Raw genomic sequence first — 27,140 nt, forward strand, 5'->3', positions numbered from 1 at the left:
CTACATTTTAAGCTGTAGCTTCCCTGCATGTTTTTATGGTTTAATTGAGGTTTTCATTGTACGTTTCACATGATCAGGATTCTATTTCACTGTGGCTTTGAAGCAGATGAACGGTATCATATAGGCAACAATGTCTCTATTGAATGGTCATTTACCTTGCACTGCTCAGAATTTCCTTATCTGTAACCTCAGTATCTCCAGTAAATACAAACTAGAGGACTGGGATGTTTGCAAAAGTAGTCAACTTCAAGATTAGAAGAATTTAATCAATACTAGACTTACTGTGGAGTACATAAGGCACTTTAAGAGTCATCACTTAAAATGTGCCATTTTCAGACAGGATACACACACATGTACACAAAATAACACTAAAACCCATGACTGTACTCTAGTGGCATCATCTTCTGGTCATGTGACAGTGTTCAGCTAATTATAATGCTCTGTATTATACTTCCAGTTGATAATAATAAACAATAGATTATTTTTCAAAATAATCCTTTTAAATGTTATGTTACAAGCAATAGATTGTTTTAAAATAATATTCTTTCAAATGTTATTGTTCTAGACGTTTGGATGCCAACCTAATCTCTGAGGTACCTGAAAACAGTTTTGAGAGCCTACGCTGTTTACGCCACCTTTGGCTGGATGACAATGCCCTGAAAGAGATACCTGTCCAAGCTCTCAGTGATCTGCCAGCACTTCAGGCCATGACTTTGGCTCTCAACCAAATCCGGCATATACCTGATTCTGCATTCCAGCACCTCAGCAGCCTTGTTGTACTGTAAGTTATGCTAATTCATTTTTATTTACCATTTGTTAACTTAGACAGTCTCACTGACCACAGCCCATTTACATGGGAAGGTCTGGAGTGAAAAACTCCAAATACTTAACAGTTAGTATTAAGCTGCAAATAATGTGATAATGGGTTAATAACACATACTAAACCTTTGTTTTATCTGTACCTTATATTAAAAAACAAAGTAAGTGATTCTACAGTTCACAAAACAATTAACTTATAAAAAAATGTATCAATACCGAAATGCATTTTTGCAGGGAGAAGCCACCCTGTGTCTTTCTCTCCCCACACCCTGCACACTTAAATATCACAACTACAATGTCACACCACCTCAGAGGAGATGGAAAAACTGAAGCTGTTCATATTTTCTGAGGTCATGTGACTGTAAAGAACTTAGACACTGCCATCTGTACAAGCATGTCTGGCTGGGGTTTTGTACATAATTTTAGATTAACCTGTGTAATATATGCCAGCATAGATACCTATGGTATCGTAAATAAGTTATTGTATGTTGATTAATACTCAGTTTGTACAGAATGTTTTCAAAGTCAAACAGTGTTCTTTAACATATCTAACTGTGCATGTTTGTGAAGGAGATTCTAAATGCAGCCTGTGTCAGAGTCAGCTGATCTACAGATGACATCATTGGAATGTTTCCAGTTGCTCTGTGTTTACTGTGAAAGACAGGATTGAACTTTAATAAACAGCTGTTTGTTGATTTTCAAAGAGTGAAATGAAAATAAGAACTGGAACAGTTAAGATTGTTGACCTAGCTTAGAAAAGAACCTGCTGAAGACAGTTTAAACAGTTGTTGTTCAGTTCACAGTACAGTTGACTTCAGTTCATTTCACAGTTAAGTTTGTAGTTTTCATTTCACAGTTCTACTGAGCAGTGGATACCCAAAGGACTTACCAAGAACTGTAAGCTTGTCTTTGCTCTGCTGTAATATTCAGTTTAAATCAGAGACAGTGTTCTTCAGTTAGATAGGAAAGTATAGTGAATTAGTCAGAATTTTTTCTAAATGTTGGATTTCTACCCTTCAGTATTAATTTCATTATCATGGTGATTGAATTCTGTTTGTTTGTTGAAATTACTGTTTTCCATTTTTATTCATTTTGCTCATTATTAAATATTGTTATTATCTTACATTGTGGCTGGTCAGTCAGTGTATTCCTTAGTGATTTGAGAGTGCTTATACCTGCTTTGATAATTCCTGGGCCACTCTGAGAGCCTGGCTGCTTTAGGTCATTTGCTATCATTTGTTTTGAAGCCTAATTTTAATAATTGGACACCCCTTTAAAAGGGCATGTAGACACTGTGATTGGTGGCAGCCCATTACAGTGTTATTTTGGGGAAGGGACACTGTTGGAAATCTGTGTCAGGCTTTCCCAGAAGTGTTTGGATGTGTTAGATTTAATTTATTTAACTGTGAGTGGATCAGAGGTCTTAAACTGGGACACATTGCTCTTCAGTCAGTAATAAGGAGTTACATTAGGGGTGGACAGAGGTATATAGTCCAGTCCCAGATTATAGAGCATGTTCCTGTTGTGCTCTTAGGGGAAATTGTGAAATATTACTCCTGTTATTTGATGGTCTGACATTGAAGTCAGTAGTGAGGATTGAAGTTCCTTAGTTACTGGCCTAGGATAGTAAGGGGATGTACAGAGCTCAGAACTCAGAAGTACAGGCAAGCACGGAAGGGCTGTGGCTGACTAAGCTTGTGGACGACTGCAAACTGGGTGCTATAATAGAGTCTCCAGCTGACATGGAGATCCTCCAGAAGGGCATAAATGAGACTGATGCATGGTGTCAAAGCCATGGTCTCAAGCTAAATGCAAAAAAATGCGTAGTAATCCCCTTTGGAAAAAACAGAGTACCCGCAAACTACAACATAGGAGGTAATCCCCTGAAATTTGAAGAAGAAATAAGGGATCTAGGGACCCAAGTAGATAGTCAGCTTTCCTTTGATAACCATGTTGCCAAAGTGGTTAGAAAATCCTTCTATGTGACCCATCTGATCACGAAAGGGTTCGCATCAAGATCTAAGGATGTAATGGTGCCCCTCTACTCTTCCCTCATCAGACCCATTATTGAGTACAATGCACCAATTGGAATGTACCTGGCTAGACATCTCCAGCAGCTGGAGAGACCACAGAGGTACCTAACCAAGAGGATTACTGGCCTCAAACAGTTGCCCTATGCAGCACGATTGAAAAAGCTAAGACTGTTCTCTGTTGCATACCACTTTCTCAGAGTTGATCTCTGTCTAACGTACAGAGCCATGCCCAACCCAGAATTGTTTAACATGCTCCATCTTAGCAAAACCAAATCTACTCGAGCTACACGCTCTAGGGATATAAACCTCAACACAACAATGAATAGAACATGCTGGAGGGATACATTCCCTTTGCAGAGACTTCCCTTACTATGGAACAAGGTCCCAATCTACATAAGACAGAGCCTCTCACTATCACTCTTCAAAAGGAACCTTGATGAGTGGATGGGTAACAGAAAGTTCACACCGGATATCACACCAACAGCACTACTAGATAGGGGCCAAGGGTACTAGCTGCTAGTACAAGGGTCTAGGGAACTACTAAAGGGGCGGTGAATACCGCACAACATGGCTGGGCTAATATATGCCTTCGGGCTGATAGCCCAGTACCAACCTATGAACCTATATTGGTGGCAGTTTTGTGGGATATTGAGCAGACATCATAGTGACCACAGAGTGATATTATTTAAATAGGAATGGGATAGTGTAGAAGCTGCAATCCCAACCATACTGGGTACAGGGAGCCTGTGTCCTGCAAAAAATAGAATAGTTTTTAATGTAGTAATTTTTCTAAAAAATGAATTGGTTACTTTGTTTCAGCAATTGCAGGTTTGCAAAACAGTATTTGATTATATGTTATGAACCTTAATATAATAATAGAATAGAATACACAACTTTATTAACAAAAAGTGAAAATATTTTATAGAAGTTCAAGTGCTCTACTTTTTCAGGATAAACACACCATTATTAAAATGCTTTTAGAAACATAAGGCAGTAGGATGCAGACGTTGCTGGAAACAACATTAAGCTGTTATTTTTAGTCAGTGAGCAAATGCATTAATTGAATTATAAATGAGATATTACTCATAAGCAATAGAATAACAAATTTACATACAGAATGTAAATGTACTGTAATTTTATGCAAAACATAATGGTATTACAGAGTGAACAGTAAGTATTGTGTTGCAGAAGAATAGTATTGGATGCAATCAGCCAATAGTTAGACATGAAAGAAAGTGTTGTGGAAATTATTGCTTTATGTACATGCTGAGAGTTTCTGAATACCAACCATTATGTTAACATAGCAAGTAGAGTATAGCAAATAGCAAAGCATCTAGTTATATCAGAGAAATGATTTTCAAAATGACAAGATGATAGCAGTGTAGTAATGCATGGAGTCTATATAACCATGCGATGAGGCAGTACTTTGTACACTGTAGTTACAAACTGTCTCTGAAGTGACTGTATACAAGTCAAGCAGTATGAGATGTCTAGTTATCAGAGGATGAGAGACTAAATTAATATGGTACATTTACACCATCTGAACCAGAAGCCATAAAGAGATGGGTCTGGCAGAGAGCCCCATTTTCTCTCCAGTTGCACATAGTATTTCATACAGAATATTTCATGTTTTGCTAAAACATCTATTACACTACAGACTCTTTTTCTCTATCTTGTTTTTCACGACTTTATATTAAATTATGGATCTCATTTGTAACCTTGCTGATTGAAATATCAAGTGACCATAAATCAAACAAAAAAAAAAAAAACTTTGAGGGCAACAGCGGAACCACCCAAACCAAAAGAATACACACAAAAATATTTTGCCCCCCTCAACACTCTATGTGGGATGCACTACCACACCTTCAACTTCCATATTTTCACTCCAGTGGCATCTTTGGTTCATTGAGGTTGTGCAACCACAGAATATAGCAAACAGCAAGCTTGCGATGCTCATTCCTGTGATTCCAACCTTCCAATCACTAAACATTTTGACAAAATAACACATGGGCACCTCGCCAGCAAGAATTTTAATGTCCAATATTCTAATGACTGGGTTTCTACTCAGTGATGCCTGTCATTGTCCATGTAATTTTTTTCAAGCAGATTTTGCCCTGTATAAGGGTAGCACTTGTCTCAGTCTTCTGTTTCGATGGCATCAGCTGACAGATACCCCACACAAAAGCAGTATTGCTTCATGCAAAACTTTCCGGTCCTTCTACTCCACATGACATTCACTCGGTTGCTAGCCTGCCATGTCTTAGAAATAACTGTATGCACCTATCCTGCTGAGCATATGTATACATACAAATTACTGATGGCTGTCCAACATGGCTTCTGAAATGGCTATGTGTAATATTACAGATCTTATTTATAGGAATATTGATAAAGGACTTCTTAGTTTAGCTGTATTCATTGATGTAATGTAAAGCTTTCAATTCATCAGTCATTTTGTTTCCTTGACAAACTGGTTAAGTTTCACTTCATCAAAGAAGTGTGAAACAGGTTATGCTGAACAGAGCATTCTGCATTATCTCCGGATCCACCATTTCTGATATATATATTTATATTTTTAAAGATGCCATTCTAAAGGGTTCCATAGTAGGACACATTCTGTCCAGATTTTTTTTCAGTGATGCCTACATTATTATCCAGTTAAGGAGGCAGGCATCAACCCATATGATGTTGGTATTAACAAGTGGAGACTTTTCAGTGGCAACTTCAATCACGGTTTTGAGACAGCAGCTTTTAGCATCGATAATGCAGCTGGTGACTGAGCTGTCAGTGTTGATGATACCTTTGGCACTGCCGTTGCTGGTGTTGGTGGACTTTTAAATCCTGACCCTGCAGTTTGACATCAGGGTCTAGCTTAGTAATGAGCTTTTTGGTGTCACTGTCACTCTCAGTGGGGTTATCCTTTTGGTTATTGGTACAAATGCCCTTGACACTGAGAACAATGTCAGCACCAAAGTCAATACCAATGTTACAAACATCTCTGCATCTGCCCCAGTACACATTTTAGTCCCTGCCTAAGCAACAGGTCATCTTCTGGCTAATTCCATGTCTCTCTCTCTCTCTCTCTCTCTCTCTCTCTCTCTCTCTCTTATTCAGCAGCAGAACAAATGGTCCCAGCAGAGCTAGGTCATAGTGAAATGGGGCCTTAGGCAGAGTAATGGGCCATAACCCCCCCAACACACACACACACACACACACACACACACACACACACACACACACACACACACACACACACACACACACACACACACACACAATCATTCCAGTGTCTCACACACACACACACACACACACACACACACACACACACACACACACACACACACACACACACACACACACACACAGTCATTCCAGTGTCCCATTATTTGTTTGGCTCTCCCCAATTATCACAAACACTGTTCAAACTTGTCAGTGTGCATTCTATTTTATTCTTTATTTTTACAGTGATTACAGAAATTTGGATTTATTTAAGATTTTATTGCCGAAACACTGATTGCCAATTGCTAAACTAAACTAAACAAAAGAGTCTCACATTAAAAACAGCATGAGCAACAGTAAACTTCTCTTTCCTTGAAACTTGCACTCAGTAAAAACGTATCTGGCCAGTGGTGGATTAAGTGTATCTGAGACCCTGTGCTGTTTTCATACATCAGCCCCCTGAACACATTTTTAGCACTATACATAAATGCATATATTATTCGATTCACCTTCCTGTTTCTTTTAAATTATATTTCTTGTTTAATACAGCAATTTGTCAGAGTGCATTTTAAATTTGTAGTTTTGAACATTTTTCCATAAGCAGTGGAACAAAATGCATGAGCCAGAATGGCAAATGTACCCATTTCATGACATTTCAGCCTTAAGGCCAGTCAAAATGCTTTCATTATAATCAACCAATATCCATACTCCACAATTATACCCACTTTATCATTAACTATGTACATATCACATACCTGATTGTGATAAAAATGGCCATGGTAAACTATTCCAATTTGCTTTATTGTAATGCACACTAGTTGACAAAAGCATACAAATCACTTTTTAACTTTATCAGCTCAGCAGAGTCAGTCATTTTTAAATACTAACATCACCCAAACCCAGCAATTATAACTACATTGTTGAATGAATCCTTTACATATGTGGGTCAAAAACTAAATAAAAACAGTAATAATGACCAAAGGCATATACTTCAAATTAGTTTCATTCAAACACACACTAGCCAAAATATTCCAACATAATTCTCACACACGCATATGCGCGCGCGCGCACACACACATACACACACACACACACACACACACACACACACACACACACACACACACACACACACACACACACACAGGTTCCTATTAAATGATCGAAGGAGCATTCTTTCGAATGTGTCTCGATTGAACTTGAAAGCACGAAAAGGCAAAATGGCATATAAGCAAATTCTTTCCCTGGGAAAGAAATCACTTGGCCGCTTCCGTTATTTTGCCATTTTCGTGACTGTAGTGCAATCCCGGAGTTGGTATATATTAGTAGGGGGGATGTGGGGGGCACAACCCCCCACATCGAGGGGTAAAGCCCCCCCCACCTTATGTAATGTTTTAACATTTTTTTGTTTTGTGGAAGCGTTCGAGATTGTAAGCTTTCGCTTACATGGGTTCGATAAATCATCATTCGCTTTTTTTAAGCGTTCGATGATTTAACATAGACCCACACACACACACACACACACACACACACACACACACACACACACACACACACATACACTCTGTCCTGCAAAGTCAGATTAAAAACATTTAAACTGACCACATGAGAACATAAGGTACTTTCATCCACAAAGAACCATGCCAACACCAACAACAAGAGTTACAGACACATTGTTGACTGTGTACATCCCTTATTGTTATGAAGAATTATACAATGATAACTCATTACTGTTCAAAAATGTGCTTGCCGATTGGTCATCTCAACCATCAAGCCTGTTATCAATTGAGCATACCAATAGAAAAAAAGTCCAGTTGCTGAAGTGCGGCCCGAGTTTCTTCTTTTAGCATATGCTATGGAGGTATATGTTTCAGCTCTCCAGATTTTCCTTCTATTTTTGCCCTGTCTTTCTCGTGCCTCTAAACTGTCCATTTTTGTAGTTTTAAAAGAAAAAGCAACAGGAATCTTTTCTCCGTTGATTGTTTTCAACAGCACTGATGTACTGTGCAAGTGTTGGAACATAAGTCCCATACGCTTGCGCAGTACATCAACAAATGCAGAAAGATGAGGAAATAATGTGGAGAAATACTACGGCGACAGTGTAAAATAGACATTATTTAAGAAAAATAAGCAATTTTTTTTAAATAATGTCATTGTATAATAGCAATAAATGACTTGTGGGTGTGGGTATATGAGTATTTACCTATGGTTGGCTTTGTTTAACCACTTGGCCTTCGCCCTCATAGTCAAACTACACCAGCCGTGGGTAAATCCTCAATATACCCACACCCACTTGTCGGTTTTTGCTTAAAAATGTTACATGTACTTTAGCTTTGGATGAACTACCTGAAACTGTGTAAATATCACTTATATCATACCATAAGATTCAGCCATGTGCAGCACAGTGCAAATAGAAGAATATTTATGAGAGCATAAGAAATATTAACTGCCTGATAATATACAATTAGTCAATATGCAGAGTCTCTACAGAGGTAAAAGTCATCTAAATAATTCCATATTAAAGAAAACTATTAGTAATGAAGAGGTTGCTGCTGGCAAACAACTTTGATTCAAGTGTTTCATCTTCGAATGTAGTGCCTGCAGCCCTTAAAGAATAAATTGCCTTGTTTGCATTAGAAAATAATGCACTGGTGATATTGCCATAACATTTCCTGAACTATATCAGCAATACAATAGGAAATGCCTGGCAAACAATGACGATAGTTCCATATTTACTAGGCATTCAGTCCTGGAGACCATTAGGGAGCCTAGCTCAAATTCCCAATTGCTCCAAAGTATTGTCTGATTAAATGACTTGCTGAATGTCACACAGGAGGTAAATGAAGGTGGAAAGATTCAAACCCTGCAGTCAGAGTTGTAGTCCTCTGTGCTAATGGCCAGACTCAAGACATTTGAACTAAATGCAGAAGTATCTGGTAAAGAATGTACCACAATAATTTCCCAAAGATCGGACTGTTCTGATCATTTTTCTAAATAATGTAGACTGTATGGCAGCTCTGAAGAAGGAACTTAAAAATATATTTCTAAAATGCAGCGTATTTAGACTACATTACACAATCCAGGCCTATTAATGAATTAAATCATTATTTAGTGCAGTGAATAAAGCAAAACTTTTACAGACAATATAAATGCAACAGCAGTAGGTGTTGTTAAAAATTCACAGGTCATACAAAAATCAGGTATATTACTGCATACACCATACTGTTTTACATTTTTTTTTTTTTGGAGGGGGGGCTTACTTGCAGAACACCTACATTTCATTTTTGACCTCCCTATGTCTTCTGTCTCAGACTACACTAAAGTTAATAGAGTAACATGTTTTGCATTAATATTTTACCTACAAAATATAGTCTGGCAATTGGATCGAGACTTTTACTCCTTGTACCCAAGGTACAGGGTTTGACTCTGAGCAAGCCCCATAACTAAGTGGGACATTTCATACACACACACACACACACACACACACACACACACACACACACACACACACACACACACACACACACACACACACACACACACACAAAGCAACAGCCTGTTCTGAAAGCTGACTCTAAAATGTCCAGATACTTAAGGAAAGTAAAAGCAGCATCTTAAAACGTAAGCAAAAGCAGCAGCTGACTTTGCAAAGCAACACACACAAAATTAAAGCAGCAGCCCATTCTGAAAGTCAACTCTAATCCATCCTGAAACTTAAGGGAAGTAAAAGCAACAGCCAAAGCTGACTATACCCATCCTGAAATTAAGTAAAAGCAGCAGCCAACCTGGATAAACCAGCACATGGTATCTTCTATCTGTCTGGGAATGAAAATAAAACTTTTGCTTGGCCTACTTCACTGAAGCATCCATTCTGAAAGAAAAAGCAGTGTGGCATTGCACTTTCATGCTATGTCTGTGTACACAGAAGACACAGCAAGATGTGGGCAAAGCAGGCAAGACAAACTTTTGTTTTTTTGGTTCTTAAAGAAACTGTACACAGCAAAATATGAAACACTTTTTTTTTTTTTTTTTAATGCTGTGTCTGGGGCCCCCCTGCCAGAGGGCCCTAGGCAGCTGCCTTAGTTGCCTAGCGCTGTATCCTGCCCTGGGGCCCAGTTACCTGTGCAATCTCTTTCTGCCACATCTCGCCATGACTGTGCTTTTTCTTCTAAGTCCTTTAATTTTTGGAATAGCTAAAAATCACACATTTAAGTGGAAGGACATTGATTTGCTCAGTGACTCACCCATGCCTGATGTCAAAGACAAAGAGGATGAATTTTCCCCTATCTTTCCCAGATTATCCTAAATTTTGGAAACTCTTAAAAATGATGCAAAGGAGGGTGACCCTCAGATTCAGTGTCCTCCTCATAGAAATTATTGTAAGAGGCCTTTCAAATCTCCCAACAATCTTCCTGGGTAATTCCTTCACTCCTGGAAATGCTGGCCAGTGATGTTGTATGGGACAACCATGATATTGTGGTGTACCCAGGAGACCTAAAAGTATCCCCTTCTCTCTAAGGAGTAGAATTACTGGTCAAAGACTGTGAAGCCAGATTCAGCTGTTGTAGGCTTCAGCTATTGAGACACCTGCAGTCCATCTCCTAATATAGAGCAAAGGCTATGGATACATTTGAGAAGCTTGATTATATTTTCTCCACATTCTGACTGAGGAACATAATCTGTACATTATCTATGATTCAGTTCCAGTGAGAGAGAGTTAATGAACAAAACGCAACAATTACTAGACCAATTTTCAACTGGACATTTAAAACAAACCTGAGGTCCCAATCAGTATCTCTGTCCTTAGTGTAAGTCTAGCACATAATTGTGCTAAGAGTTTGTGTTAAGCTGCTGGAATGAACATTTCCAAGCAACAGAATATCTGCTGCTTGCTGACTGATTTTGTCAAAGATACCAAGGTGACTATTTTGGATTTACAATTCCAGGGTACCACTACTTTTGGTCCTGAAGTGAAATCCTACCTGTATAAACATGGACAATAGAACAAAACCATCTCAGCTGTTGGCATAAAGTTCTAAACCTGACAATACCCCTTTTCCAAGATGCAGTGGAGTGTATGTCAGCAATGTTTTAGTCATGCCAATCAGCAATAGAATCAGAGATTTTTTTTATTTTATTTTATTTTATTTTTATTTGCTTTTGTTTACTGGTTTATTGGGTCTTTAGAACACTGAATGTTCAAAATTTCGAGTGTTCTAATATCGAACCCTATAAATCAAAAATTTAAAACATCGAACATACAGAAAAGTGAATTTTTTCCAAGGGAAAAAAATTGCTGTTCCAAAACACATACACACAACACAACACAAGCACACCAAACAAACAGCAATCCACACACATACACCTAAACTCTTACAGCTAACGTTACACTAAACTATACATACACCAACTATCCACTTACCTTAACCCAAACCCTAACCCTAAGGTCCGTCACTATCGCACAGTCACCTCACCCGCACTCTAACCTTAACTCATGTACCCCGCCCTAACCCTCATGTCCATACAATCGCACACTTACCTGACCTGCACCCTAACCCTAACTCACCTAACCCGCCCTAACCCTCACGTCCACACAATCGCACACTTACCTGAACCCGACCCGTAACTTTCCACCACAGCGCTGAAAATACCAAAGCAACAGAAACAGACAACCAAATTCTTTCCCTAGGAAAAAATTCGTTTTTCTGTTTCTTTGATATTTTCAGCGTTCACTGAAAACGGGTCGATATTAGAACACTCGAAATTTTGAACGTTCGGTGTTCTAATATAGACCCGGTTTATCAGACCGGGTTTAGTCAAAAAATCCCTTTTCAGTGGAGGCCCAGGGAGAAAACCTCCAATATATTACAAACATTTTTAAACATGCATTCAATAATATACATGAACAGACATTAAATAATATACATTAACAATTATGTATTCATTTGCTAATGAGATTACATTCATATGAAATAAAGACAAACTATTACAGTACAAAAGATATTTATTCATTAGTAGATGTTTAACATTGAGCATTTGAGGATGTGTATTAGTGGGTTTGTCATATAGATATTTCATGTGTTTAGTGCTTAGGAATTCAAAGAGATGGAGGTGAGAGAAGGAATTAGGTAAGGCAGAAGATATTAATATTGTAGTTAAGAGGTGGGTTATAAAGCATGTTCATAGATAATTTTTATGTGTGTGTGTGTGTGTGTGTGTGTGTGTGTGTGTGTGTGTGTGTGTGTGTGCGTATATATTTACTACACATATATATATATATCTATATCTATATCTATATATATATATATATATATATGGTTTACTATCACAATTCCAAATGCTCACAGTCAAATACAGGTTGGTCGACTGTGTGGTTTGTAAGCTGTTGTAATGTCGAACAGGAGTGGTCGAGTTTATATTAGAGAAAGTGGGTATACATTCACTAATATAAATGTGATGTTTTGAATGGAGATTGGGTAATTTACCCTCTTCTGCACTACAGTGCAATCTCAGTGTTGATATATATAATAAGCAGGAGGAGTGGGGTGCATGGGGGCTTGCCCTGCTGCTAAAACAAAAGGGCATATGAACTTTCGAAACCTGAAATCTGGCTTGTTGAATGTCAATTGTCATGCTTATCACGTTCAACATTTAGGCAAAATTTTATTTTCATTTTCAATATTATAGTTCGATCTTTTGATGGAAAAATGTTCTGCCTTTTGGAATTTTTATAGTAAACCTATATATATGGGTCTACTTTACAACACCAAATTATCATTTCACCGATTTTCATACCAAGACTAAAATGCTGACATTCCAAAATCCTGACACTTCAGATAGCCAACTTTCATTTAAATGAAATTTTACAAGACTGACTTCATTGCTACTGCACAGAATGAGAAAACTGTGAAAACATACCGTATAAATAGTATGCTGTGTCTTTAAATTGTCCTATTAAGTACCGAATACAAGTGAAAATATTGCAAATGTGTTGCAAGAAATACAATTACGACACTAATCACTAACACTATAGCAACAGTACACTACCCTTTTAAAGACGCCAACATTGTACCTAACCTCACCTACATTCTGCCCACCACATAGCCAAAACAAATCCCACTGAATATTCATGACGGTAGCTGTAGCAAGTAAATCTATATATTTTAACAGTGGAAACTGGGATTTAGGAGGTTAACCTCAGTCTAGTAAATTTTAGAAAAGCAACTGAAATTAAATTGCTTCATGGCTAAGCCATAAAATATGGTATCTTTAAGTTTTCAGTGCAGCAAGAGACACGATGTCTGTACTAGGAAACTTTTTGTATTGTCTTTAGGGTGAAGTAATTACTAGTCTTGAAAGCATGAAAGAATGCAATTGTTTTATGACTTCCAGCATCTGCCAGAAATTTGAGTAGAAGCTCTTGTCTGTATATTTTTACAGGTAGATGCTGGATACTACCAGCTTCATCAATGGTTGCTTGGCCTGGGAATTGGCAGTCAGATGACAAGAAATGACGTCATTCTGCAAGTTATCCCAGCAGTAATATTTGAAATATTAATTTGAGAAGTCTCTTAGTGAGGCAGAGCATTCTGCATTCTGTCTTGGACATGGCAACAACCAGAAGATCCATTCACCACACCTGCCTAGCTCTAATAGTGAGTTAATAGGAAATAGTAATTCTCTTAGATACAGTCATGAATATAATAAAGCTTAGTTTAGATGTTTTTCTTTCTTTTTTTAAGACTATCCTGCAATGTTGTTTTAATTATTTCCTGTTGTTTTAAACTCTGATGTCACTGTGAATATATATTTAGTACTGTCTTGTTCTTTTATTATTTGTTATTAAATATATTTAAACCTTTCATTGTGGCTGTCCTGTATAGAGGTATTTAAGTTTTGAGTGTACCTGCATGTTTATTTGGTGACACTGGGTGGGCCACTCCTAATAGCCTTGCTCTTAGTCAAACTACCATTTGTGTTAATATTAGCATTACACAGTAAGATTGGAACCTTTTGTTAAGGGGCTTAAAGTAGCTAATAAGGAGTTGAATAGCGGCAGTGGTAACTACCTTATAGTCAGGGCAGAAGAGGGCATAGCTAGTAAACCTGTGCCAGCCTTTCCCAGGTGTGTGTGTGTGCGCGCGGCACGTGTGTGTGTGTGTGTGTGTGTGTGTGTGTGTGTGTGTGTGTGTGTGTAACTCAAACCTCAAAGAGCGAGTGTGTTAGCTACTTGGGCAGGGACATGAAGCACTGGTTGGACAGAGAGGGTACTGGAGGTCTTGGTTTGGTCACTCGGCTGAGGTCTCAACTCTATAGCTGTGCCAGCGGCGATTGTTATTGAGGATCTGGAGAAAAAGTAAGAAACCAGCCCCAGACTGACTGTGGTCTCTTTGTGCTTTTAAGGGAAATTGTACTTGATGCAGAGAGCTGCATCTGTAAATACTGTGTGTACATGTTATCCTTCCAGTGGTGAGGATTGAGGCTCCTTGATTACTGGTCCAGTGGTGGATCATCACAGGATGTATAAATTTCTTAAGTCTTTTAAGTTTTTTTGCACTCTTCCCAAACCCGACCCAGCAGCTATAGCTTTAATTAATCCTACTGCTCTAAACATTTAGTTAATTCGGATCCTACTCTTTCTGATAAAGATAGGAAGATTATTGATAAGTATGGGGAACAAGTGTGTGCTTCTGTAACTATGATATTCAGAATTTTGAATTGTCAGGCTCATATGTTAAAGTCTGATCTGATGCTGTCTTTTCCATCTGTTCCTCAACGTATGGGTCTCGGATCTGTGTCAGTTCCAAATTCTATCACTTTCAAGCTTCTTGATTCAGTGCTCAGGCTTCTTCCTTACCCATAATCCCTGATTTTGTGTGAAATACCTCAGATATCTCAGAACATTTGCAACTTTGATATTCAGAATTTTGAATTGTCAGGCTTATATGTTAAGGTTTGTTCTGACTAATTGTGAAAGTATAAGGAATGTTATGTCTGCAGTTTATTCTTGTGAGGAAAATTCTGCTTTAAATAATTTTGTTTCTTCTGTTGTACAAGTTGCTATTCATTGTTTACAGTGCTTGTATGACCTGGTTGATATTTCGTCAAGGGCTTGGCCACTGGTAGTATGTTTAGGAGGTATGCCTGGTTTTGTAATCAGAACCTCCCAGATGAAGATATAAATGAGATTTTAAATTCTGCTTTGGATGGAGATTTAGTTTTTGTCTCCTCTGCTACTGAAGTGATCAAAATTGTGATGAGAATTTCTAAGATGTTTCAGCCCTCCTTTTTCAAAATTGTGATGAGAATTTCTAAGATGTTTCAGCCCTCCTTTTTCAAATATGTCTAAGTAATTCTCTAACCCTCATCCAGTTTTTCCAAAAAAACAAAAAACAAAGAAAAAAAAAAACAAAATAAACAGTCTCAGCAAAATGCAAGTAAACAGACGTTTAAGAAGAAATGGCAAAGGGGTTCCAAAATTAATTCAGCCAAGGACAGTCAAGCAAGTCAGAAAAATGACTATTTTAGGGTCCTAGCCTCCATCCCACCCTCCCGCCTCCAGCAAGTCAATTCTTCCTTCCAGAAAGTCTGAGTCTCCACTTTTCTCTTTCGCAACAGATAGTTTCAGACAAATGGGTTCTGAAGATCATGCATTAAGGTTAGTGGGAAGAAATTCCTCCTTTTCCGGGGGTAATCCATCAACTTCTGGACCAGACTCTTTTATTTCCACCTGTTCTTCATCACATAATGTCCCAGGGAATGATAGAACCAGTTTCTCCTCCCTAGGTGGGAAAAGATATTTATTCAAGGACATTTTATGTTTTTAGTGCCAAAAAAATAAAACTAAAATGCTTGCAGACCAGTTTTCTTTCTTTCTTTCTTTCTTTCTTTCTTTCTTTCTTTCTTTCTTTCTTTCTTTCTTTCTTTCTTTCTTTCTTTCTTTCTTTCTTTCTTTCTTTCTTTCTTTCCTAAACCTGTTTGTGATAGTGCCCAAGTTCAGAATGCTGTCACTTCACAACCTGTTACTTCTTCTTTCTCATTCAAGTTTCCTTGTAACTCTAAATTTAAAATATGCTTATCATAACATCCCTATTCATCCATACTTCAGACATCTGTTAAGGTTCTGTGTGTCTGGGTCACATTATCAGTTCTCTATCTTACCCTTTGGACTGTCCACCAAGAGTGTTCACAAAGTGTCTAGCATAAGTTATAACTCATTACAGACTACAGGCTATACACATTTTTTCCATATATAGATGACTTGCTTATCTTTGCAGAGTCTTTTTCAAAGTGGCAGGCATCCCTCACTTGGGTAAGAGATCTCTTACGCAAGCTGGGATTTCAAGAGAATATTCAAAAGTCTTTTTTGACTCCTTCACACAGGATTGTGTTCCTGGGTATCAGAAAGACACCTCAGCTCAAAGAGCTTTTCTTCTGCAGGGAAAAATGGATCTAGATCTAGATCTGTTTTTAAGGTTTTCCACTCAGACTTCAGATACTGAGAGAGAATAGCTAAGGATTTTGTGTCTCATGGAATTTATGATTCCCATGATACCCCTGACAAGACTTCACATAAGAAAGATTCAATGATATCTGAAGTCTTATGGTCCCAGTGCCAGCATCCTTTGCCTTTTCAAATAGCAGTGCTGGGGTTTGAAAGAAGCAAATTCAGTTGGTGATGATAGCAAATGTCCTCAGATCCAGGTCTCCCTTCTCCCTCCCTATTGCAAAGACATGGTGATAAGACCATTGGTTTCAGTACTAAAGACCATATGAGACCTGTGATTATTATATGTTCCGTGATAACACCAACACTATAGAATGTGTAACTGTGACAATAAAGACAATCCTGGAACATATAACAATTGTTGTAGTGGATAGACCACCAAAGTCAAGTGCAGATGAGCTAGGGGAATTCATACATTTCTTGCATGAAACACAGGAGGTGAGAATAATATTAGCTGGGGACTTAAATTTACCAGAAACAGACTGGAATAATATTGATTCTACAATGTTAGTAAGGAAATTATTCACAGTGTATATTCAGGAACAACAATTTCTTCAAATTCTAAAAAACCCAACCAGGGGACGGAACATACTAGACATTGTTTGTGTCCCCAAAGAAATTACTGTAACTTTAAGAAATTATAGGTTCATAGGTTGGTACTAGGCTATTGGCCCTAGGGCCTATACAAGCCTAGCCAAACAATTCCCCGGATATTTCTTCCCACAATATTTACTTCCCTGGACCCCTGTCTGCCAGGGCAACTGATGTGATCCCCTGGGTGACTTTCCTATCTAAGAAACCAAACGCCTCGCAAGTACGGTATGCTCGGCCATACCATTACATAGTAAAACACCATGTCAAGTTTTACCACCAGTGATATGCAGTGATCATGGGATTATAAAGGTTAATTTACTGCTAGATAACTCTGCCAAAATGAAATCTAAGCCAATGCACAGAAGGTTAATTACAGATTATACAGAAGCAAAACAGTCGCTATGTAAAGCTAACTGGAGTGAGATGTTCAGTGGAAAAACTGCAGATGGAATGTGGAAAGATTTGAAAGAGAAACTGAGTGCAAAAAAATCAAAAAAATGTTTAACATCAGGATCTAGTCATCAACATCAGGGGGATATATTTCCATAATGACACAATATCTGATTAAGGTAAGAGACAAAAAAAATAAGAAATGGAAGACAGGTCAAACTACAACTTTAAAACTGAAATAAACAAGCTGGGCAAACAGATTGAGCATAGTGTGAGACAAGATCCAGAAAAATTTGAAGAAAGTTTATATAAGGATATTGAGCATAACAGGAAACCTTTTTATAGATGCATAAGATGTGGAAGGAATAAAGCCACACAAATTGATAAACTGTGCAGATTCTAAAATTTATTCTCAGACACAACAGATTAGAAATATATTTACAAAATCTTGTGCAAAACAGTTTGGCTCCACAAAAGCGGTGGTAAGTTGTCCTAGTGACATCCAGGTAACCCCAGATACTGGAATCAAATTAGATTATATTGAAAAAGAACTGCACAAACTGCATCCAAACAAAGCACAGGGAGGAGACGGAATTAGTAACAATAACCTGAGAACACTTCAGCAAGAACTTATAGTACCATTATATTTATTATTCACTAGGTCATATAAATATGGGGAGATTCCTCAGGATTGGAGACATGCACGTATTAAACCTGTTTTTAAGGGAAAGGGGAGTAGGGCAAACCCAGAGTCATATAGACCCTTAAGTCTACTTTCATGTTGTGGAAAAATAATGGAGAAGGTAATACTGGATAAGTTACTGTCAGAACTGGATAGGTTGGGACTTGAAACCATATATCAGCATGTATATGTTGAAAACAGATCTATTACCACCTGTAACATTATGTTGTATAACGATATAATAACAGTTATGAATGAAAAATTGTGCTGTTATGTAATTTATATAGATTTAACTTCAGCATTTGACAGGGTCATACACATAACACTGATCAATAAATTAGTACAAATAGGTATTGATGTACTCTTGATAAGATGGATAGCTGCATGGCTTATAAGTAGGACATGGCAAGTATCATACAGCAACTAGACAGGTGAAATCCTTGGTTACAGTCGGGGTGTCTCAAAGGGCTCTGTCCTAGACCATTACTTGTTCAGATTGTATCTATCAGACCTAATTTTTTTCATCTGAAGTGTTCTACAGTCTATATGCAGATGACCTGAAATTGGGTAAACTGATTACATGTGTTACATATAAAGCATGTCTGCAAAATAACTGGACTAAATTAACCATTTGGGCACAGGAAAATAATATGCTGATAAATACATCAAAAACTAAGCATATGAGATTTGGTAGACATAAATTGAAAGGTGAATATTTAATACAGCACACAGTGATTGAAAGTGTAGACTCATTTAAGGACCTGGGTATATGGGTAGATTCAGCTATGAGTTTTTCTAATCATATCAACCAATTGGTTAATGATAGATGTGAGAGTGTTCAATCTCGCCGTTTGTTCTTACACATGGGTTCGGAGCCGATCCTCGGCTCCGAGTCAGCCGCTTAGCAAAGCTCTGTATCGAGAAGAAACTCGAGACCAACCTATCTCCCACAATTCTCTCTGCCCTTACCTCAGATCTAGTTTGCCGCTGCAACGTTCGCATCATTTTCGATGAGCTCAGACCAACTGGCAGATAAGATACCTTTTTTCCTAGGATTCTTAGAAAACTCTTTAGTATTTCGAAATTGAGACCTTATTAGTGTGTGTGTGTGCGTGAGTCAGGGGTTCCTTAACTTTCTATATATTATAGTATATAGAGTTTTAGTTAGGTTTCCCTCGGGGCCTACCCCACCCACTAATTCTACTGGATTTGGCTGAATCATAATAGCCTTTTTTGATTGCTATTGGCTTTGTTAGGGTTTGAATAAACACTAGTATAACTTGTTGGTACCATCCTTGGTGTTGTTGGCTGTGACTACTTTCAAGTTTGTTCAGGACTGTGTAGAAATATATATATATAAAAATTTTACTGACTTTGACAAAATTACCTGATTTGGCTGTTTTTTTGCTTAAAAATGTCTGAAAAAGCAAAGTCAGGGTTCAAAAGGTGCCAGTGTGGACAGAAAATGCCTGTCACAGATAACCATAGCTCCTGTGTCTACTGTCTTGGCCCTCTCCATCTGCAAGAAGACTGTTCTATTTGTCATTCTTTCAGTGGAAGGGTCATGACAGATAGGCGCAGGAAGCTTATGGACAGAGGCCTTTTGAAGCCTGCCTTTCAAGAGGCTCTTGATAAATCAGACCAGGCATCTAAATCCTCGAAGGAGTCGAAGACGTCAGAGCCCATGTCATCGGCTCTGAGCTCTTCGTTTAAGGTTCGTTCACCGGTTCCACAGACTTCGGGGCCGAGTGTCGAACTCCTGTCACCGAGCCTCGAGTCTTGGAACCGGTGAAGGAGCTCCCACCTCCTGTGCTTTTGAGGTCGGCTCTGTCTTCGATTACTTCGACTCATTCTTCCAGACCCCTCTCTGACTCCGACGTAGACCGTGTGGTGCAGAAGTTAATGGAGAATACGGCCTTGTCCAAACTCATCTCAGCCTCCTCCCAGTTGGTGTCGAGACTCGAAGGCCTTCCTTTATCTCCATCTGTTCCTCCTCCGAGGCCTATTCAGCCTTCGGAGCTGGGAGAGGCTGATCTGATGATCGTGGAGCCCTCGGTGCTGGAGCCGTCTTTCTCTCGGTCGGCACCATTCACCTTGATTCCGTCGGATCAATTACCGGAATCGCGGAGCCGACGATCTATCCTTGGTTCCGGGACAGAGAGTCGAACCGATGTTTCGGTTCCGACTCTCCCTCTCGGTGCCTCGGCACGGATCACCTCGGCTTCGTCCTCGGGGTCGATACCCACGGCCCCCGCATTGGGGATCCCTCCGCCTTCTTCGGAACCGGGGGATTCCTCGGCTCGGGGCCCGGGGGCCTTCGACCTTATGAGGAAGGTGTTGTCGACTCAGACAACCACTTCAGCAGAGACGGCTTCTCCCTCCCATAAAGGCCCATTATCCTCTTCTGCACCTACGGCTACTCAAAAGCGTCAAGCACCAGTGACTCAGCCGCTCCCAGAGGGAGCCCCGTCTTCCTCGGAGGCTTCATCGGATGCCCCCCCCGAGGAAGTCCCGAGGAAAAGATTGTGTAAGAGGAGGCACTTGGATTCTCCACAAGAGTCCTTAACATCGGACACTGACTTGGATGAGTCAGAAGGGTCCCCAAAATCAGCCTCAGAGGATGTCTCCTTTTCTGACATCCTGGAGATCCTAAAACAGAGAGGTGATTGGCAAGCCCTACACCCTTCTGAGGATGAGTCAGTCTTGCTGAAGGCATTCGGTGCTCGCCCTTCTTCCTCCTGGGTCACTCCGCCCTTCGATGAGTTGATGGATTTGATTGCTCGAAGGGCATGGGAGACACCTGACACAGTGAAGCCAGTCCCTAGAAAGCCTAATAAATATATTACGGCCTCTCAGGACAAGGCATACCTCACAAAGGGAGTTCCAGTGGATGCTATGGTGGTGGCAGCTGCCACTAAAAAGGAGATGTCTGAATCTTCCTCATCTGTCCATCCGCCTAACAGAGATTCTAGGACTATGGACAGGTATGGGAAGCGCATTTTTATTTCAGCGACTTTTTCCATGCGATCGCTGAACTATTTGACACATTTTACATGTTTACAGAGGGATCTAGTCAAAGAGTTGGGAGATACCCTCCAGGGTACTACAGATGCTGCTGTCGGGGAAAAAGTTACAGCACAACTCAATACCCTTACATCAATTGTGAACTCGTCTATGAGGCTCATCTCGTATGCAGCCGAAGGGTTGAGTAGGGCTGCGGCTTCAGCGATTGCTCTTCGTAGACAATCCTGGATGCGCTTATGCTCCTTTGCGGAAGCCTTCAAGTCTTCCTTTACTAACGCCCCATTTGATGGTGCCACTCTCTTTGGCCACAAAGTAAAGGAGACCCTTACCCGGTGTGAGCAAGAGGGAAAGACTCTGTCTGCTGTCAGAGTCCGTTTTTCCACCCCATCCAGACCGTACCCCAAAGGGCAACGAGGTGGAAAAATGTGGTTTCGGAAACCCCAGGGTTCTTTCCCAAGCACACAGGGTGATGCCCCTTCCAGAGGCAGAGGGGGGGGAAGAAGTGGAAGACGTCGCCCTGGAGGCAGAGGTGGTCCGCAGAACCAAGGTGACAGGAATACGCTCCCTGGGAAGCCTTTCCAGCACTCTTGAAGAGAGACCCGACTGTCCTGCTCTGGAGGCAGTCGGGGGTCGCTTAGCTTTATACCCTCAGGCCTGGCAAAGACTTACCTCAGACAGATGGGTAAAAAGCATTATTACCAGAGGTTACAAAATTCCATTTCTATTTCCCCCGTTACCGCAGAAAAGATTCCCAGATGTACCGCCCCATCTGCGAGAACCTGCAGCTATAGAAATTTCAAAGCTGCTAGAAAAAAGAGTCATCCAACCAATCCCGGCGGACCAAAGAGGATTCGGAACTTACTCAAGGTTCTTTTCAGTTCCAAAAAAGACAGGGGACTGGAGGCCAATTCTGGATCTAAGCAATCTCAATACCTTCATCAAGAAAGAAAAGTTCCGGATGGTCACGCTTCAATCGATCCTTCCATTCTTACAGAAGGATGACTGGATGTGCTCAATAGATCTCAAGGACGCATACTACCACATCAAAATGGCCAGAGCGTCCAGGGATCACTTGCGCTTCAGGCTGGGAGCCAGTCACTATCAGTTTTGGGTCCTGCCCTTTGGTCTAACCTCAGCCCCCAGGGTTTTCACCAAATGCATGGCAGTGGTAGCGTCTCACTTGAGACGCCTAGGATTCCAGGTGTTTCCGTATCTGGACGACTGGCTCCTTACTGCCACCACCGAGCGTCGACTGATACAGGCCAGGGATTACACACTCGAACTTTGTGTTCAACTCGGAATTTCCATAAATTTCGAAAAATCTGCATTACAGCCGTCACAGCATATCTCATTCATAGGAGCAGATCTGGATACCCGTTGCTTGATTCTCCCAGAAAGAATAGCCTCTCTACAAAATCACATATCTCTACTTCTGTTATCCAAGAAATCCCCGGCCAAACTGGTTCTAAAAGTTTTGGGACTCATGTCGGCTTCCCTCATTGCAATACCCTTGGGAAGACTGCACATGAGAGTTCTTCAATGGCTGCTGTTCGCACAATGGTCATTCCAACAGTTACCGCTGACACACGAAATTCACATCACAAACATCTGCAAGACACACCTATCTTGGTGGCTACAGAATTGCAATCTCACTGGCGGCCGACCATTTGTGCTACCCACTCCAACAGCTACGGTGACCACGGACGCTTCCCTGATAGGGTGGGGGGGCATCTTTCAGGGACAGACAGTCCAAGGCGAATGGACCAATCTAGAGTACAACCTGCACATCAATGTTCTGGAGATGAGGGCAGTGTTCCTAGCGTTGCAACACTTTTCTCCCCTTCTACCTCTAGGGACCATTGCAGTTCAAACGGACAACATGTCCGTAGTCTGGTACATAAATAAGCAAGGGGGAACTAAATCTTACCAGTTGTGCAGAGAGGCCATGAGAATTTGGCAATGGGCAGAGTCCACGGGTTGCTTTCTGATAGCAACGCACATCCCGGGGTTATCCAATGTCATAGCGGACAGGTTGAGCAGAGCCATCCTGTTACCTCATGAGTGGTCCCTCAAACAGACAATAGCGGACATGATATTCCGCAAGTGGGGCCAGCCTTGCTGCGATCTGTTTGCATCTCCAATGAACGCCAAATGCAGAAGCTACTTCGCCCTATTACCCCCACCAGGGGAAGTCCCCAGGGACACTCTGATTCACGATTGGCCCCCGGGACTCCTGTACGCCTTCCCTCCTATACCTCTGATACCAAGATTTCTGCAGAAAGCCAAGAATCTGGAAAGGACTGTAATTCTTATTGCCCCATTCTGGCCTCGTCAAATTTGGTTTCCCTTTCTTCAAGCGCACCAAATACGGGAGCCCTGGATCCTGGACCCGGAGCCAGATCTACTGACCCATTCGTCAGGGACTCCCCACCCATCGCTCCTGTCCCTCAGGCTAGCAGCTTGGCTGCTCCGCTTCCCTTCTTAGCCAGGTCTGATCTTCTTTCTCCTGCGGTTCAGAACATTCTAGTAGCCTCTCATAAAGCATCCACTACAAAAATTTACACTAGTAAGTGGAAGTGTTTTGTATACTGGGCAACTGCACAACATTTAGATCCCTTAATAGCTCCACTAAATGAAGTTTTAGAGTTTCTATCCATGCTATTTCACCAAGGAGCTTCTCCTGCAACCTTGAGGGTTCAATTGGCTGCTATTTCAAACTTTCTTGTAGGAGAAAATGGAGCGCCTATTATGACTCATAGGCTTTGTAAGGCTTTTCTAAAAGGGTCTTTTCACATTAGACCACCAGTCAAGGTTCCTACAGCTCCGTGGAATCTAAACCTCCTTTTATCCCAACTAATGCTACCACCCTTTGAACCAGCCTTGTCCTGTTCTTTAAAGTTCTTGTCATGGAAAACTCTCTTTCTAGTAGCTATCACTTCAGCCAGATGAGTGTCAGAACTTCAAGCTCTTTCAATTAAGCACCCATATTTGATTTTTCACCCTGATAGGGTATCCCTACGTACCAACCCGTCCTTTCTTCCCAAGGTTTGTTCAGTTAACAACATTAATCAGTCCATTGAACTCCCCACATTTTTCAAGAACCATTCCAATAAGCTGGAATATATGTTACACAAGTTGGATGTTCATAGACAACTCAGATTCTACCTAGATAGAACAAAGGATCACAGAAGGGCAGACCAACTCTTTATAGCCTTTGCGGACAGCAGAAAGGGCATGGCAGTGACAAAGCGTACTCTTTCCAAATGGCTATTTGATTGTATTACTTTTGTTTATACTGCTACTAAGCAGACTTTGCCCACCAAACTGAAAGGACATTCTACTAGATCAATCTCTACATCCCTGGCTCATGTGGCCCGCCTACCTTTGGATACTATTTGTGCGGCCGCCACTTGGTCTAAACCACATACGTTCATCACTCATTACAAAGTGGATAGGATTTCCAGGGACAGGGCAACCTTTGGTTCCACTGTGCTCAGGAACGTTCTTCCGTGAGTCTCTCAGGGTCACGGAGCTAGGGACGCTACCCATGTGTAAGAACAAACGGCGAGATTGAACACTCTCACATAAAGAAGTTATGTCCTTACCATAACGTTCCATGTGGAGTGTTCATCTCACCTTTGTTCTTACATTCCCACCCTCCCACCCTCAGGTCAGGAAGAACGTTCAATTTAGAGGTCTAGTTTGGTTCTCCTGCTTCTGATTTCTCTCTGCTGTTGCTGCTGGTTTCAGCTACGCCTTGTACGTATGTTTGTATGTTTTCATTCCTGTTGGGATCTGGTATGGTTTTGCAAACTAGATCTGAGGTAAGGGCAGAGGAATTGTGGGAGATAGGTTGGTCTCGAGCTTCTTCTCAATACAGAGCTTTGCTAAGCGGCCGACTCAGAGCCGAGGATTGGCTCCGAACCCATGTGTAAGAACAAAGGCGAGATGAACACTCCACATGGAACGTTATGGTAAGGACATAACTTCTTATTATGGAAATATCTTTCTTCTTCTTTTGGCTTTTCCCATTTAGGGGTTGCCACAGCAGATCACCTGTCCGCTCATGACTGGTAGTGGAGTTTTATGGTGTCGAATTGCCAGCCTGGCGCCCAACCTTCCACAGAAGGCACACACATGCACGCACTCACGCCTAGGGCCAATTTAGATTATCCAATCCAACTACAGCATGTCTTTGGGATGTGGGGGGAAACCAGAGCACCCAGAGGAAACCCACCCAACCACAGGGAGGACATGCAGACTCCGCACAGAAGGCACCCCAGCTGAGGATCGAACTTAAGAACCTCTTGCTTTGAGGCAGCAACTCTAACCGCTGCACCACCATGGCCACCACAGTTATGGAACTATAGGTTGTATAAAAAGATTTATAAAGTCTAGGAAATCAAAAATAATGAAGCCATTGTTTGTTAGTTACATTAGACCCAAACTTGAGTATGGATAACAATATGGAAACTCAATAAGAAAACAAGCATGAGTAAACTGGAAAGAGTACAAAGGAAATATACTAAGGGTATCCATGGATGTGAAAATTTAGGTTATTATGAAAGACTAAAATATCTGAACTTGTACAGTGTCTCTTACAGATATCTAAGAAGAGATCTAATTCAGGTGTATAGGGCATTTAGAGACAACTACCTCTGGAAATGTTTGGGGTTATCAAAAAGTACTAGAGAATCATCAGACAACCTATGGAGAAGATTCTGTAGGAAAGAGAAGTGTACTAATTGGTACTCTGACAGAATAGCTGTTGCATGGAACAGACTACCAAATTGCATTAAAGCAAGTACAAGTACTAGTTTAGATATTTTTAAGAACAGCCTGGATACTTATTATGGGAGTAACTGTTTTGGTATATTGATAGGCTAGTAGGGCATTAATGCCCATGCTTGAAATATTTGTATGTATATGTCCAGACACTCCAGAATGCACAAGTAGAAAAGTAAGCAGTTGTCTTCTCCTTGTACCACTTCCTTTCAGAAGGGGAGTCGGGGGACTGACTCAACTGTTCAAGGACTGATAAAAGTCACACACCTTCTAAAAGGAAAAAGTCCCTTCCTCTTCTGAAGATAAGAACTTAGATGACACTGATAATGAAGGATGGGATTATTCTTCTCATATTCCTTCCTCCATTGGTTGTGAATCTGTGACAGAAGATACGCCTTCTTTAGAATCCCCAAATGAGGAACTATCCTTCACTATCACCATAGCAAAAATGAAAGATTTTTTCAAATGGTAGCGCAAATAGGTGTCTGACTCCCATGAAAGGTACTATGAGCTACTCAATATGGACTCCTCGAAGTCTGTGGCTTCAGAGGATGCATTCTCAGCTTCTTCTATGTCACTACACTCTTGACTCACTGCTTCCAAAAAGCGTGATGAGTTTTATAGGGTCCAAGATTCACATAGATATCTTTTTAAAACCACCTCTGCTGGCCCTGCAATCATTTCTTTGGATGCAGAAAAATGTAGTAGAAACCTTTCATCTTCTTCTAACTTGTTCCCAGCAATAAGGATAGCAGAGTGTTTGACAGGGTTAGCCTATAGCTTTCAGGGACATAAAACTATTAAACTCTTATGTTTAAGTATCTTTTGTCTAATGTGGTACAGTTCTTAGCAAACCTTCCAAATTCTGATGTAAAATCCATTGTTATGGAAATGGTTAATACTGTATTTCAGATGACTCCTTACAGTTAAATGTGCCTGTGATGCAGTGGATGGTGTTTCCAGGGCTGCTGCTCCTGAGACAGTAACGAGAAGACATGCTTGGATTAGACTTCAACATTTCCAGAGGACGTTAAAGCCTGACTGTTATATGCCACTCTGATTAAGGAGCTTTTATTTGGTAATTCCA

The 27,140-nt window shown here is 40.4% G+C and overlaps 1 protein-coding gene across 1 annotated transcript in view; it reads left to right on the plus strand.

Annotated features, from left to right (window-relative positions):
• LGR6 (leucine rich repeat containing G protein-coupled receptor 6) overlaps positions 1-27,140 on the plus strand; it is a 655,213-nt gene that overhangs the window by 53,212 nt on the left and 574,861 nt on the right. The window contains exon 2 of the mRNA XM_044076136.1: positions 566-781. Within this exon, the coding sequence (XP_043932071.1) occupies positions 566-781 (216 nt within the window). The remainder of the gene's footprint in view (positions 1-565; positions 782-27,140) is intronic.

This window comes from Protopterus annectens, chromosome 7.part0 (genome assembly GCF_019279795.1).
Source record: "Protopterus annectens isolate FY-2018-M chromosome 7.part0, PAN1.0, whole genome shotgun sequence".
Taxonomy (NCBI): domain Eukaryota; kingdom Metazoa; phylum Chordata; order Ceratodontiformes; family Protopteridae; genus Protopterus; species Protopterus annectens.